General features: G+C 39.0%; 1 protein-coding gene across 5 annotated transcripts in view; it reads right to left on the bottom strand.

Annotated features, from left to right (window-relative positions):
• AP2B1 (adaptor related protein complex 2 subunit beta 1) overlaps nt 1-15,911 on the bottom strand; it is a 127,807-nt gene that overhangs the window by 78,856 nt on the left and 33,040 nt on the right. For all 5 annotated transcript variants that reach the window (XM_043583723.1, XM_043583726.1, XM_043583727.1 and 2 more), the window contains 6 exons: nt 12,644-12,834; nt 10,137-10,358; nt 8,810-8,930; nt 8,585-8,680; nt 1,470-1,585; nt 818-983 (listed from right to left, as the gene is read on the bottom strand). In XM_043583723.1, the coding sequence (XP_043439658.1) occupies nt 818-983; nt 1,470-1,585; nt 8,585-8,680; nt 8,810-8,930; nt 10,137-10,358; nt 12,644-12,834 (912 nt within the window). The remainder of the gene's footprint in view (nt 1-817; nt 984-1,469; nt 1,586-8,584; nt 8,681-8,809; nt 8,931-10,136; nt 10,359-12,643; nt 12,835-15,911) is intronic.

Below are 15,911 nucleotides of genomic sequence, written 5' to 3'. Positions count from 1 at the left end.
CTGCCCCTCCCTCACTCACACTGTTTCTCTCTCTCAAAAATAAATAAACATTAAAAACAATTTTTTTTGATGTAAAAAAAAAATATGGGCTGCTGAACCATACACAAAGCTATAGGCTTGTATGTGTTCCTTGTATAGGTCTATTAAAATTACTATGGTGGATTACATACATGACCTTCAATGTGCAATGAGTGCAAATGCCAGGGGAAAAGGGTTTTATAATTTATCTGCTTCTCTGTGCCCACAGTTCCAAGGTTAGGTCTCTCCATTTTGGTAGAGGAGAGACAGAAGATGGGAAGAAATCTAGCTATCCAGAGAATCTTTTCAAACTGCACATGCCAACCCTCACCGCAGCTCTAAGCGAAAACACCTGCTGGAATGAGCCACAACCATTACAAACAGGAATAGGTCATCATCTTCCAGTGACAGAAAATTAAAAAGTGCTAATTACTGCTCTCAGCCATTAGTTGTTAAAGTGTGGTTCTGGACCACTAGCAGCAGCAGCACTCTGAACCTGGTAAGAAATGAGAATGCTTAAGCCCATCTCAGATCCACTGAGTCAGAAACTCCAAGGGTGGGGCCAGCAACCTAACCTGTGCTTTAACAAACTCTAGGTTCACTAAAGTTTGAGAACCACTGGTCTAAGGCAGATTTGCTCCATAAGAAATCAGCACAATTGAAAAGGTCATCAATTCTCAACACACACACACACACACACACACACACACACACACACACACACACCTAAGTGCTCAACCTTTACTTTCCCTGAAAATTTCCCCAAAAGATCTGACATAGGACACAGGTGAGACCTTACCTGGGTGCTTTCATCATGAAAACCTTCCAGGAAGCTCTCCAGTAACTCATCTGCATTGTCAATTCTCTCAGCATATTCTCCCACAATCCAAATCATAGCTGCTCGAGCATCTGGTTCATCCAGCGAGTCTAAGTTCTCACACAGAGTGGCAATGATGCTTTCATACCTGATGTAACAAAATCAACTATAGTTATTGAGGGCACAACTGAGAAGTGTATTTAACAATGAAGGCTAAAAAAAAAAAATGACCAACAAGGTACCCTAAACCAAACCACCAAACTATAAAGGCTTTTGGTTAAGAGAATGCACAGGCTCGGGGTGCCTGGGTGGCTCAGTCGGTTAAGCGTCTGACTTCAGATCAGGTCATGATCTCACGGTTTGTGAGTTTGAGCCCTGCGTCGGGCTCTGTGCTGAGCCTGGAGCCTGCTTCAGATTTGGTCTCCCTCTCTCTCTGTCTCTCAAAAATGAACATTAAAAAAATTTTAAATAAACAAAAGTTATTTTTCATAAGGTATCCATTTTAATAGGATTTTTAACAAAATATCCTATTATGACCAGTTACATTACAAATAATTTATACCTAGCCAATTTCAAAGTGCCTTACACATTGCCTACATGGTTGGAAGAAGAGGGTAGAAGTACTTGTACATACTTGTTGGGGTATTTCCGAAAGATGTCCCTGATGACAACAATTGCCTCTTGGACCACATAATTCACTTTGGTCTGGATGAGATCAAGCAATGTGCTCACACAGCGCTCTGCAGATTGCTATGAAGAGGAACACAATAAATGACAAGTCAGACGATCTCTCCAATAATGCAACCTCAATATAAAAATAGCTTTGTGACATGCATGTGCACCAACTAAGCTAAACTAAAAGATCAGGCACCTAATTTGACCAAGCTACACTACAGGCTAGGCTATCTGATGGAGATACACAGAATTTCCAGATAAACCCCAAATTTTATTCATTGCAAAAATATACTTGACAAATGAGTTGGATCAAATGATAGTTGTATCATCTTGGATAGCCAAGAGAATAGAAATGAGAAGAAAGAATATGTCAAGGTAGGAGGAAAGAATAAACCAAGGTAGATCTTTATCTGGAGTTCATGGCTTTAAACCTCTTGAAATGAGGGGTGCCTGGCTGGCTCAGCTAGAAGAGGAGCATGCAACTCTTGATCTCAGGGTAATGAGTTCAAGGCCCATGCTGAGTGTACAGATTACTTAAAATTAAAATCAACCAATAAAACAAACTTCCTGAAATGAAACTGCCAAATTGTATATGTGCATATAAGCATATTTTCCAGGGAGAGGATTCATAGCTTTCATTATATTTTCAAAGTTATCTGTGGCTCAAAAAACTCTTAAGGAAAATTTGCCATCTTTTGAACTATATAACTGAAAGTCTATGGCCTCAGATAAACTGCAATTTTCCACAGCCTTTAGTTCATCTATAAAATAGAATTGGATCTATTAACCTTTTATTAATGAAGGGAATATGGGAGAATACAAGTGATAAAACTAATGTACTGAAACTCTAGGTCATAGTTTTTTAAAATTTTTTTAGCGTTTATTTATTTTTTGATAGAGACAGAGCATGAGTGGGGGAGGGGCAGAGAGAGAGGGAGACACAGAATCCGAAGCAGGCTCCAGGCTCTGAACTGACAGCACAGAGCCCGACGTGGGGCTCGAACCCACGAACTGTGAGATCATGACCTGAGCCGAAGTTGGATGCTTAACCTGCTGAGCCACCCAGGCATCCCTAGGTCATAGTTTTTAAAAAGGGAAAGGTTTCGGACAAGAGACCCTAAAAATCAAAGCCTAATTTATCATATCTCATGATGCACTCTGATGGGTCACTCCATTAGATGCCTCTTGATAAGATGCAATACAAAGTACACAGCATCAAAAGAGATACTTTTGCCTAACACTGAACATGAACATTACCAACCCTCTAGATTTAATTATTTACAGGGGATGACAGAATGAGATAAACAACATCACTAAACTACACCAGCAAAATCCAGACTCTGGAAAACTGTATAAACCTAATGATATAATCACTTCAATACATGGCACCTCAAGGAAGTAAGACTTAAGAAACATAGTAACCAAATGCAACATGTGAATCTTCTTTAGATTTTGATTTGAACAAGCCAACTATAAAAAGACAACTAGGGAAAATTGAACATGTTCTGGGTATTCAATGAGATAAAGGATTATTGTTAGTTGTTGGGTATAGTAATGGTATCATGACGATGTATTTTTTTAGGGTCATACTCTATTAGATATACACATTGGACTACTTTTGTAAGATCATATCTGGGATCTGCATTAAAATACAATAGCACTTGGAGCACCTGGGTGGCTTAGTCGGTTGGGCATCTGACTTTGGCTCAGCTTCCTGATCTTTGGGACTCAGCCCCATGGTGGGCTCTGTGCTGACAGCTCAGAGCCTGGATCCCGCTTTGGATTCTGTGTCTCCCTCTCTCTCAATTCCTCCTCCACTCGCAATCTGTCTCTCTCTCAAAAATAAAGAAAGAATAAAAAAATAAAAAATAAAAAAATACAGTAGCACTGGGGCACCTGAGTGGGTCAGTTGGTTAGGGGCCTATTTTATTATTATTATTTTTAATGTTTGTTTATTTTTGAGAGAGAGAAACAGAGCATGAGTGGGGGAGGAGCACAGGGGGAGGAAGACAGGGTCTGAAGCAGGCTCCAGGTTCCGAGCTGTCAGCACAGAGCCTGACGCAGAGCTCAAACCCACCAACCACAATATCATGACCTGAGCTTAATCGACTGAGCCACCCAGGTGCCTCAGGTGTCTGACTCTTGATCTCAGCTCAGGTCATGATCTCAGGGTTGTTAGTTCAAGGTTGGGCTCTGTGCTGGGCGTGAAGCCTACTTAAAAAACAAAAATACAATAGCACTTCATTCCCTTGAAGAGTAAGGGAGAAGATAAAAACAGCAACATGTTGATACTTGTTCAAAACGGATGATGTGTACACGACAGCTCATTAATCAATTTCACTTTAGTGTATGCCTGAAAACTTTGGAATATAATCTTTTAAAGGTACGAAGTTAAACCACTCCAAGCAATTTAATAAAAACAAAACTGCATCTTGAGGCTATATGGTGATTCTGTTGCACCATGAAATGATTCTGCCATCTTTGATGTATTTTTTCCATTTTTGGATTCTATTTTATTCCTTTTCAGCCAGTAATTCCTGTGTGGTTACTGCAACAGCAAAATTAGAAAAATTTATCACATATAAGTTGTGATAAATTATAGAGTATGTAGGATATAGACTGCTGTAAGTTCTAAATTATCATAAATAACATTGGGGCGCCTGGGTGGCTCAGTTGGTTAAGTGTCTGACTTCGGCTCAGGTCATGATCTCATGGTTCATGGGTTCGATCCCTGAGTCGGGCTCTGTGCTGACAGCTCGGAGCCTGGGGCCTGCTTCAGATTCTGTGTCTCCCTCTCTCTCTGATCCTCCACCACTCATGCGCTCTCTCTCTCTCAAAAATAAACATTAAAAATTTTTTAAATTATCATAAATAACATAAATGAAGTGTTTAACACAGAGTTTGATATGAAGTTAACATTTAGTGAGCCCTTTGTATCATTATTATAATAAAGACAAAAGGCTATTTCCCATGATGCATCAATATCTGAGAATTATTTAAGTCTGGAACAGTAATTTTTTTTAATCTTTATTTCTGAGAGAGAGAGAGAGAGAGAGAGAGAGTGAGCGAGCGGCGGAGGAACAGAGAGAGAGGGAGACACAGAATCTGAAGCAGGCTCCAGGCCCTGAACCATCACCACAGAGCCCAATGCGGGGCTCAAATCCACAAACTGTAAGATCATGACCTAAGCCAAAGTTGGACACTTAACTGACTGAGCCACCCAGGCGCCTCTGGAACAGTGATTTTTGAGCAAATTGTCATCTCAACCATATTGTTTTTGATTAAAGAGGAAAACACAAAACACCTACCATTAAAGCAGTATGGCAGAAGAACAAGATTAAACATCCAATCACTGTTCAGATAAAAAAAGTCCAGAAACAGAGAAATACAGAATATACACTTATACAATTTAGTATAAGACAACATTTCCTACCAGTAAGGAAAAGATGGTTTGGTCTGGTGTTTGATCCTCACCCTCATATTTTTCACCAAAATTCTTTCTAATTATTGAAAATATTGTTAAATGTAAAAAATAAAATCTTTGCCATAAAAGTAGAAAATAACAGTGGGTTTTATAGAAGTCTGAGGTGAAGCACAATCTTCTAGGTGTACCACTAAAGAACCCCTGACAACAAAACAGAACTCACTACACAAGGAAACGTAAACTTCTGTGAATCGCAACTTCAAATGAAATCAAAAGGAAAACAAATTGGGAAAACAACTGCTACAAAGTGAAGGATTAATATCTTTAATTATAAGAGATTTTTAAAAAATCATTGTGGAAAAGATAACTCATTGGAAAAAGGTGCACAGGACAAGAACAAGTGATTCCAAATGGCTAATAAATGAAACAATGTTCACCTCCACTAGAGATCAGAAACTTGGTTATAAGGTCCTCTTTATGTCATTATTTGGAAAAAGAGCAGGAACTTTAAGGTCTTACAATAAGAGAAAGGCTAAATAAATTAGAAGCAATCACACATCATGTCTATAATCCACTAAAAAGGATATAAAATGCTAATAACACAGAAAAATGTCCATGCCTAATTCAATAAAAAAGGCAGACCACAAAAGTAAATAGCCTTTTTAGAATCATCTCATTTTTGTAAAAAGTACACTGGTGTATGAAAGACTATATAGACAAAGATTTAAAATCATGTCCATATCATCTCTGGGAGGGTAGAACAGGGGTAGGAGAAAACAGTGTTTTATTTTCATTTAAATTAGCTTATATAATTTTATGTAGCAAACACATATGGTTTTCCTAGCAGGAAAAATAATTTGTTTTTAAATTAAGGGATGAGACACATATCAGTATCTTACCCTGATCTGTAGTAAACACCACAGAACAGAAGACTGGGAAGTGAGAACTTAGTGCCTTAATCTCTCTGAAACAAATAAAATCAATTGACTAAGAAAGACCAGGGGTTTATCTCTTCCTTGAAGAAACAGGTATACCCTGTAAATACATATAACTTTGTCAATCACACCCCAATAAAGCTGGGGGAGGAGTGAAGTAAAATCTACTAAAAAATCAGGCAAAAGATAGGCAAAAGTTATGGAAAAAAACAGTACTATTGGACTGCCTTTCTAATGCTATTTATTGATTGAGCAGCTTACTGCTTAATCTTTAACCTAACCAACTTAATAACAAAATTATACATATTTTTTCACTTCAGAATACTTACAGCAACATAGAAACACTTATCTTTACAGTTATAAAAATACAACTCAAACTCTTAAAGACACCCTAAACTTGCTAGGTAGGCCCTTCTCTCGCAGCTTAGCATTAAACTAATATTCATTTATTTTTCATTTGTCATATCTCTGAAACCAACTACACATTAAAAAAGGTAAGAGGCCCTGAGAGAATGCAGCAGCATTCTTGAATGCAAGCAGCAGCTTGGTTCAGAGGCTATACAGAAAGTCTATTATAATTCCCTCACTGGTTCTTCCCCCTTCCCGTGAATGCTTTATTAGAAACAGACCATCATTTCTTCTCTGGCCCTAATAAGTGTGTTTGGGCTAGGCACCTCTTTCCAACCGATAACCTTCGTGACCGAATCAGGTCTAGAAAAAGTGCTCCAGCAAATCCAGGCAACCTGAGATAAGAGAGCACTTGCTAGAAGGCTGATCTTACGTTTCCAAAGTTCATTCCTCACATGCTCTCATATTCCTACCTGGGCATCCCAAGTCAAAGGAAGAAGTGAAAGCCATCAGAAGTTTATCTCTTCCAGATTATGGACTACTTTCCAATTAGTCACAATACATGGCATTAACAGCCTCTAGGAATACAGATGGAGAACACTTTCTAGTAATTTCAGTGATAGAAAATCTCTTTTAACTTTGGAATGAGAGATAATTTTGTATGACTCTAGAGCTTTGCAAAAGAAGTGAATAAGGTGACGACAGACTGGCAATGAAAAGCACAAAATGACTCTTAATGCTACCAAAATCTCCGAAAATTATCTAATAGTAAGTGGGTGGCTATACTTCAGTAAGAAAAGTATGTGAAGAATGGTGACAAAAGAGATGTATCAAGATCCAATAGACTTCCTATTTCTCAGTGGAGTAACAGAGTGTATTAAATATCTGAACTAAGCGATCAGAACCAGAAGTAATTAACTTCTGGTTAAATGATTTATCAATGGTAACTGCACAAAGCAGCACTGTCTTAATAAAAGGAAGGCTAATTAGGAACGTGGCTTTCATAGATGCTTCTCTGACACAGCATCTGTTTCCTTCTGTTCCTATGAAGCACTGGACATACTGTGCAAATTATTTTAGTATCCTTGAGAAATCAGATGGTCCAATCCTCTGACTCTAAGCAGAACTGCATAGAGTCAAGTAGCAAGAACAAATACGGAGTTCTGAATCCACTACATCATAGCAAACAGACGTTTTCATTAATTTCAACAAATTCCTGAATGATGAAAATATGGAGAGCAATATAAGCTATAGCCCATTAACACCTACTGGAAGGCTGCAACCAAGCTAAAAGTCAATCCCCCCTCTCGGGTCACAGAGAGGCTCTTTCAGAGGACTTCCAAGTAAAAATCAACTCCCTGCCCTAAAGCAGAAACCTGTTGGTCAGCAGCCCTGCCTGTGCTCACAGAAGTCCTAATGATCTTTTCTGTTATCTCATTCTTAAACAATTTAAATGGGCTGTAAATTACTATAAGCATGGTATACACCTCAATTAAAAAATTATATATAGACCTGCAACGGTCACCATACAATACTTCAGACAATTAAATTTAAACTGCAGAAACAAAACACTGTAATTCATATTGTCAGAGACTCAAGAAGCTATGGCAATCACACAAAAAGGAATGCTATTAAAGAAGACTAATAACAACAAGGAGCTATGAAGAGAAGCTATATGGAATGATGGCTGTGCAAAGGCCAAAAAAGCAGTAAGCCAGACTGGGGCAAGTGAGAGGACAGAGGACTGAAGAGACAAGGGATTAGGACAAAAAAAAGGCTTACACACATTTGATACTATGCTTGAAAAGTTTGGATGGAAGAAGATAGGGATGCAATGAAGACATATAATGCAAGAAAAAAAGAAAGGCCATTATAGAAACTCCAGAAAAAATAAAAGTCTCTACAGGAAAGAAAATACAATCATTTGTATTCTACTGGCCCCAAATATTTGGTCATAATATGCACGGTGAGTTTTCTAACTTTTAGTCAATAGAAAAACAAATGAAGGCATATTATCTCAATTTACAAAGATAATCAATACAGGAGCAAAAAACCTCATGATACAAGTATTGGAGAATAGGATGGTTCAAGTAGGAACGGTGGGGTACATGAAGAATGGTACTTACAGCACAAAGTTAACAGATAATGTGTATAACTGGTAAATCAATAAATACCATTAGCATATTATTTAGAAACATGGGAGTAGTCAAAATAATTGAAACTACAAAGAGATAAAAATGATTCCCTCTGGGAATTTTACCTATGTGCTTTATTATTTTAATAAACTTAAGAAACCCATTTTAAAGAAAGGAGTGAAGAGAACACTCCGAATCCTGTAATGTGATCACAACTACACTAGACACTTGCCTCCACTTTGATGGCACACCGCCCAATGGCCCGCACAGCTTTGCGAACAAAGTCAACATCCACCTCTGTGGCATATTCCTTTAATTCTGCCAGAACCTGTTAAAAATCCAGGAAGTAGAAAATCATTAAGGATTCTCAAAAAGCAATTTCATGGCCTTGCTTTTTCTGAAGGCCAGACCTTAAGATCTACGTGATTTATAAACCTGAGTCTGCTTTACGTCTGACCTGAGCAATGTTGGCTTGGGATGCCAAACGAATCATGATGTCCAATTTCTCTAGTTTAACATAGATGGGATCATTGTACTTCACAAAGAAGACTTTGATTTCCTGCTTCAAGATTTCAGGCCTGCGGTACACAGAAACACAAGATAAGGAAGGCGAGGCATATATTGACATGTCCTTTTAAGTCTGTATTAATATCTAATCTGTGTCTCTCTGCTCTCTATTCACTCCTCCCCATCCCCAAAACCTCACAAACTTCCTGTACATCCCTCTAACCAGTTCCCCTTTTGGCAGAAATTTTTTAAGGGTTAGGGTACATACTGCTAAGAACTGCTGGAAGAACAATCTGGCTCTAAACTACAGCCTGAACTGTATGAAGCAGGCACAAGCTGGTATACTATTAAGAGGTCCTTCAGAAAACAAACTACATTGGAGAGCAGCACTATGTATCACAGGGACACTCCAAAAACAACTATTAGCCTCCTCACCCTGGACAAGCTGCTTGCCATTCAACATTTTCATTTCCATACATTAAAAAGAACTTAGTGGGGGGAAGGGGGGGGTGCCTGGGTGGCTCAGCTGGTTAAGCATCCAACTTTGGCCCAGGTCATGATGTCACAGTTTGTGGGTTTGAGGCCCATATCCGGCTCTGCACTGACAGCTCAGAGCCTGGAGCTTGCCTCAGATTCTGTCTCCATCTCTCTCTCTCTCTGCCCCTCCCCGCCCCGCTTGTGCTCTATCAAAAATAAACAAACATTAAAACAACAACAGCAGCAGCAACAACGTAGGGGCGCCTGGGTGGCTCAATCAGTTGACATACGACTCTTGATATCGGATCAGGTCGTGACCTCACGGTTCATGGGATCAAGCCCTGTGCTGGGCTCTGAGTTGACAGTGTGGAGCCTGCTTGGGATTCTCTCTCTCCCTTTCTCTCTGCCTCCCCCCTGCACACATACTCTCTCTCAAAAATAAATAAATAGGGGTGCCTGGGTGGCTCGGTCGGTTAAGCGTCCGACTTCGGCTCAGGTCATGATCTCACTGCTCATGAGCTCGAGCCCCGCATCGGGCTCTGTGCTGACAGCTCCGAGCCTGGAGCCTGTTTTGGATTCTGTGTCTCCCTCTCTCTCTGATCCTCCCCCATTCATACTCTGTCTCTCTCTGTCTCAAAAATAAATAAACGTTAAAAAAAAATTTTTAAAAAGTGTGATCTTTAAAAAAATAAACACTTTTTAAAAATAAAAATCAATAAAACTTAACACTCTAATATTGATATTATTGAGCTTAATTCAAAATCACAAACACTTTAATCACCAATTCTTGGTTTCCCAACCTTTTCTGGACAATTAGATTGATATTCCTCAGGGCGACGTACTGCACCTCTGGCTCCCCAGACAGCAAAGTGACAAGCGGAGGGGCCAACTTCTTCAGCAGCATATTGTAGTAGTCAGAGTCCTTGGGTAACAACTCCAGAAACTTCATCAGGACTTTTACTGCTGAAAGCACCACTGCCGAGTTGGCATGAGATAGCCGGGGAGTCACACGCTCACAGATGCTGAGGGGAAAAAAGGAAAATTAATATCTTGAATTAAAATTTCTTTGTTCAATCCAGTCCATGATGTAATGTGTCAGAGTACCATAGCCCCAGGATCAAGAAACTAGAGAATCAGGAAAGTCAAAGCTCTGTGTGTAAACAGAACTGGGATCCTATATTGCAGCAAACTACAGGCAGAGAGAGACATCAGAAGACCTCAGGAAACCAGCAATAAGGGATGCTCAAACTGCAAGGAAACTAAGCAATACCCAAAATACGTGAGGCTCACACCACTTACCTTCCTGTTTTATGGTCGTCGGTCTCCCCATATTCCATAAGGGCTTCCTGCCTCACAGACTATTTCTCCTCAACTTACAGGATGTCAAATTAAGTTTTAAGAGTTACTTCATAGTGAGAGATGCCAGCCATCTGTGACTGAAGGTGTCATTATATGATGCAGAAGGAAGGGAGTTGACCAGGAAAACTACTCAACTCCTTGCCTTCATGATTAAGGAAATCTCTGAAAAAGTTTGTAAGTTACAGAACACCACTGCAATATTCTCCCATACCTTTCCCCCATTCTCCTAGCCCCTGCTACCTATGCTTAAAGGCTTCACTAAATCTGGAGTATTTAATTATCTGTTGAGGGTTCTTCAGAAATTAACCTAATTTTGATACTTCTTGGTCAACATGAGAGGTGAGCTGATTATATGCAGTTAAGGATTCAAGGTAATTAAGTTGGGATCCTCTCCCTTCCTCCTATATCTAATTGGCTGACTCTCTGACCTCCCTCAGCTCTTGGGTCTTTACACAAAAGCCACCTTCTCAGCAAGGCCTTTCTTGACCACCCTTTGATAAAACACAATTCCTCATCCACAAATGCCCAGCATTTTTTTAGATCTCCTCCCTACTTTATCTTTCTCATTAGTACTTATCAGGCTCTGATTTATATATTAATTATATTATATTATATTATATTATATTATATTATATTATATTATATATACTTCTGCACCATCTTTCAGGATAAATGTTCCACGAGGGCTACGATTCTGGTGACAGTGTATCCTCAGCGCCTATAACAATGCCTGGCAGGCATCATAGCCTCAGTAAATACTTGCTAAGTGAATGAACAAGAAGTGTGAGATGTCAATGATCAACAAAAAATAAAATTTTACATGAAGTTCTTTCCATAAGATACTTGTACTTTAGAGGATGGAAAGAAACGATCAGGGTGAGTTTTAGTCAGGTCCAGAGGGAACAATTTCCCAGACAAGTGAAGAGCACTTACATTATGGTAGCTTGAGATTCATCCAGGCAAGGAAGGTTCTTATCTACATAATTAAAATATGTCAAAGAGCCACCATTTCTTCAGAAGTACTTTACCTACTATAGTGCCTATATGCACAAAACACTCAATAAAAATTGGTGATAATGCCAATCCTGTAAACTGTGTGTAGGTGCGTACAAAATTTAGTAGTCAATTTGTGATAGTCAAAGAAAATTTACAACAGTGAACTTGGTAAAGGGCTGAGCACAACAATCCAAGTGCACCTTCCAAAATCTTCTCTAAATTCAGACTGACGTGATTTCTGTATCTAATGGAAGACATCACATATTTTGCAGACTTGAATACATTTTCTCTATTACTGAATGATAGGTATAGTTCAGCTTAGTAACTAGTATCCAGCCACTTACTATGTATCTCATAAAATGAAAAGTTTGTCACTATGGTGAGAGACACTCAAAAACCTTTGTGTACCAAATGGCCAGAAACTGCTGTATGGGAGATGTGGAACCACGATGAGGGAGATTTCAGCAGAGGGTAACTACAGTATTCAAACAAGAAATGGAAAATACACATCTCGGGGCACCTGGGTGGCTCAGTCAGTTAAGCGTCTGACTTCATCTCAGGTCATGATCTCACAGCTTGTGCGTTCGAGCCCCATGCCAGCCTCTGTGCTGACAGCTCAGAGCCTGGAGCCTACTTCAGATTCTGTGAATCCCTCTCTATCTCTGCCCCTCCCCTGCTCACACTCTGTCTCTGTCTCTCAAAAAATAAACATTAAAAGAAAAATTTTTTTAAATAAAAGAAAAATACACATCCCTTAGGAAGAGTTATTTGTGCATGGTTCACTCCACCACCTATAATGTTCCTAAATCCAGTGACAAAATACCATGAGGATAGCAGTATCTGCCCCACAAGCCACTGATCTCTGCCAACATAAGAGACCCTTTTTCTAATATAGACAGAACTTATTCAAGCAGGCAAGTCTCCCAGATACTATCCAAGAAAACAGACTGACCTCTGAGCTTCCCGGTCATCTTTAGGGTTGTAATTAGAAAGGCAGTCCAAGATGAAAATCTGGCCCCATTCAGTGCATTCATTCAGGGCTGTCAGCAGCTTATTAATGTTCTGTGGGTTCAGATCGAGTAGGTTGCTGTTTGGGTGAGATTCACTGATTTCAGATAATGCTGCTACAGCATTAGCCACCACCTGGGAAAGAAACAGACATGACCTTGATTTACCAAGAACAGTACAATTATAAATAAATAATCTTCTCTGGACCACTTCATAGATCTCAACTCATAACCATTCCTGAACATTTTACCCAGTCAGCTAGAAACAGATAGACTGCTTTCAAAACATATTACACCACCAATGATGGTATATAGAGCTTCTTAGTGGTCAGGAACCCAGAATTAAAACAATTCACGTATTAGCAGACAGTCACACAAGTCACACATGATTTACTGTTAGAACATTAACAATTTCAATAGTATTCAACACTATCAATACAATCAAGACATATGAACAGTTACAAGATCAATGAAGTTTAAACCCAAAACATGTACATTAGGCAGGCAACGGACAGAAAAATCTAGGCTAATTATAGAGCTGTATGGGTATGCATGTAAGGGGGAGTGGGGAGGTGATACTGTCAATCATATCATGAGTCTCAGAGTAAGAAATTATGAGCTTGAAACCCTAGTTCACTATTGATCATGTCTGAAGATGTTCCTCATCTGAAAATTGGGGATAATTTAATCCACCTCACAGATTAGTTTTAGTTTGAGGCTCAATCAGATGATATATGATATACATATGTGCTTTCTATAAAGCCTTATGCAAATTTAAGGTGGTACTATTACCATAACTCTTCAAGGCTAAGTTGCACAGTTTTTCACATCAACATCTCTGAAACTAAGATGCATTTAATAACCAAAAGCATGTTAGTTTAATAGGAAATACATTTCTTTCTAGGTAATACAAAAAATAGCACATCTTATAATCAATCCCATCTCAGACTCAAAGAAATATGGCGCCTCAAATGTAACCTTTTCAGGCAGTATGACATATGAAAAATTGTTACCAAATATAAGAAAGTACACTTGTATCCTGACTTACAGATCTGGGAATCCATACTAGTTTCAAGAAAAAGTGAACCTTTATCAAAATTACAGATTATTCCTGATATAACTAATAAGTCTACAGCCAGTGAATATTTAAAGTATTTTAAAAATTGCAAGAACACACAAAAATAAAAACACACAAGAAACTATACTATGGCCCTATACAAGTGAATTTAAAACCACACTTTAAAAAAAAATTTTTTTTTTAATGTTTATTTTTGAGAGAGAGAGAGAGAATGCAAACAGGTGAGGGGAATAGACAGAGGGACACACAGAATCTGAAGCAGGCTCTAGGCTCTGAGCTGTCAGCACAGAGCCCGATGTAGGGCTCAAATTCAAGAAACACGAGATCATGACCTGAGCCAAAGTGGGATGCTCAACTGATGTAGACACCCAGGCGCTCCTAAAACCACATTTTTAAAAAGTAATCTGGGGGCGCCTGGGTGGCGCAGTCGGTTAAGCGTCCGACTTCAGCCAGGTCACGATCTCGCAGTCCGTGAGTTCGAGCCCCGCGTCGGGCTCTGGGCTGATGGCTCAGAGCCTGGAGCCTGTTTCTGATTCTGTGTCTCCCTCTCTCTCTGCCCCTCCCCCGTTCATGCTCTGTCTCTCTCTGTCCCAAAAATAAATAAACGTTGAAAAAAAAATTTAAAAAAAAAAAAAAAAAAAAAAAAAAAAAAAAAAGTAATCTGTATGGCCAACGTGGGGCTCAAACTCACAATCCTGAGATCAAGAGTTGCATGCTCTACCAACAGAGCCAGCCAGGCACCCCTATAACCCCATTTTTCAGTGAGGCTCCCAGGTGTTACTAAAAACAAGCAAGGTAAAGACTGAATCCAAATATTCTCTAAGTATCAATGAGATAAGAGATAGCAGCTTCAGTCATATATATTAAAATTGTTCAAACGTCAACTCATTCTTAGTTCTCACTGAAGTCCCTTGTTAAAAGCTTAAGAAACTAAGAGTTGTATCCTTTTGCCAGCAAGAAAAAGGGGAGAGGCGGAGAGACAGAATCCCAAGCAGGCTCCATGCCATCAGTGCAGAGGCCGATGCGGGGCTCAAACCCATGAACCGTGAGATCATATCTTGAGCCGAGATCAAGAGTCGGACGCTGAACTATGCCCCCTCAGCTATTGATTTTACCGTCCACCTTATTTGAGTAGTTTGCAGGCTATCCCAGCATTTATCCTAGAATATAAATGTCTAGACAACATGATTTTTTAATCACATAACGTAAGTCTGACAACATTCATAATTAAATAAAAGGTATGATGCCATGAATGGAATCCTCTTCAGCTATAATTTAGTGATTACAAAATTCCAAGATGAAAAATCAAAGGCTCACTTGTAAGTATGATTATGGATATGATATGATTTTACTGCTATTAAGACAAATCAGGAAGAATTGTCTAGCTCACATACCACATGGTAGCAGGTATGAAGTTCTTTTCTGATTTAATTTTTGTCTGCCATCATCAAGCATGGGATTTAGGGAAAAACAAAAGGCATGAAGAGTGAAATACTAATCCTCTCCATCATCTCAGGTGCTGTACATGCAGGGAAAAGAGATTTCCCATGTATTCTACACTTGGATTGACATTATAAAGGATCAAAATGTCGTATCAGAAGACCAAATGCCTGTTTTCAAATTGTTACTGACAACACATGCCCAATCTTGGTTACCAGCTGTCCAAGATAAGATGTCCTACCACAATTTACCATTTTTGCTATTAAATCCTTTTGAAGTTAGAAAAATTACATGTTAAATGTAAAGTCTGTTAATAGGAAATGTAGAAAAAGAAAAGGTCAGAATTTAGGGAATCAAAAAAAGCAATGGAGGAAAGAGAACAGAAGGATGCTGAACAGAACGAACAATTAGAATTCCCCTGTCATTATCATAGGCAATTGGAAATTAAACCAAGTGTATAATGCGGCTAATGAAGTATATGTTCTGGTGGCAAAATAAGGCAATTTCCACTCATTATCACATTAAAACAAAAAAGGAAATAGGGAAAAGTAAATCTCATTAAAAGATCCAGAGAGACCAGATTATAGGATTACATTTAGAAAGGCCTGCATTGAGAAAAGAGATTACTGCCGAACAGTCACTGAGCCAATGGCCAACTAGAGAAAAATGCATCCCCAATAACAAAATTCCACAGT

This window comes from Prionailurus bengalensis, chromosome E1, assembly GCF_016509475.1.
Source record: "Prionailurus bengalensis isolate Pbe53 chromosome E1, Fcat_Pben_1.1_paternal_pri, whole genome shotgun sequence".
NCBI classification, from domain to species: Eukaryota; Metazoa; Chordata; class Mammalia; order Carnivora; family Felidae; genus Prionailurus; species Prionailurus bengalensis.
Note: the sequence above shows the minus strand (reverse complement) of the source record. Positions and strands in the feature narration are given on the sequence as shown.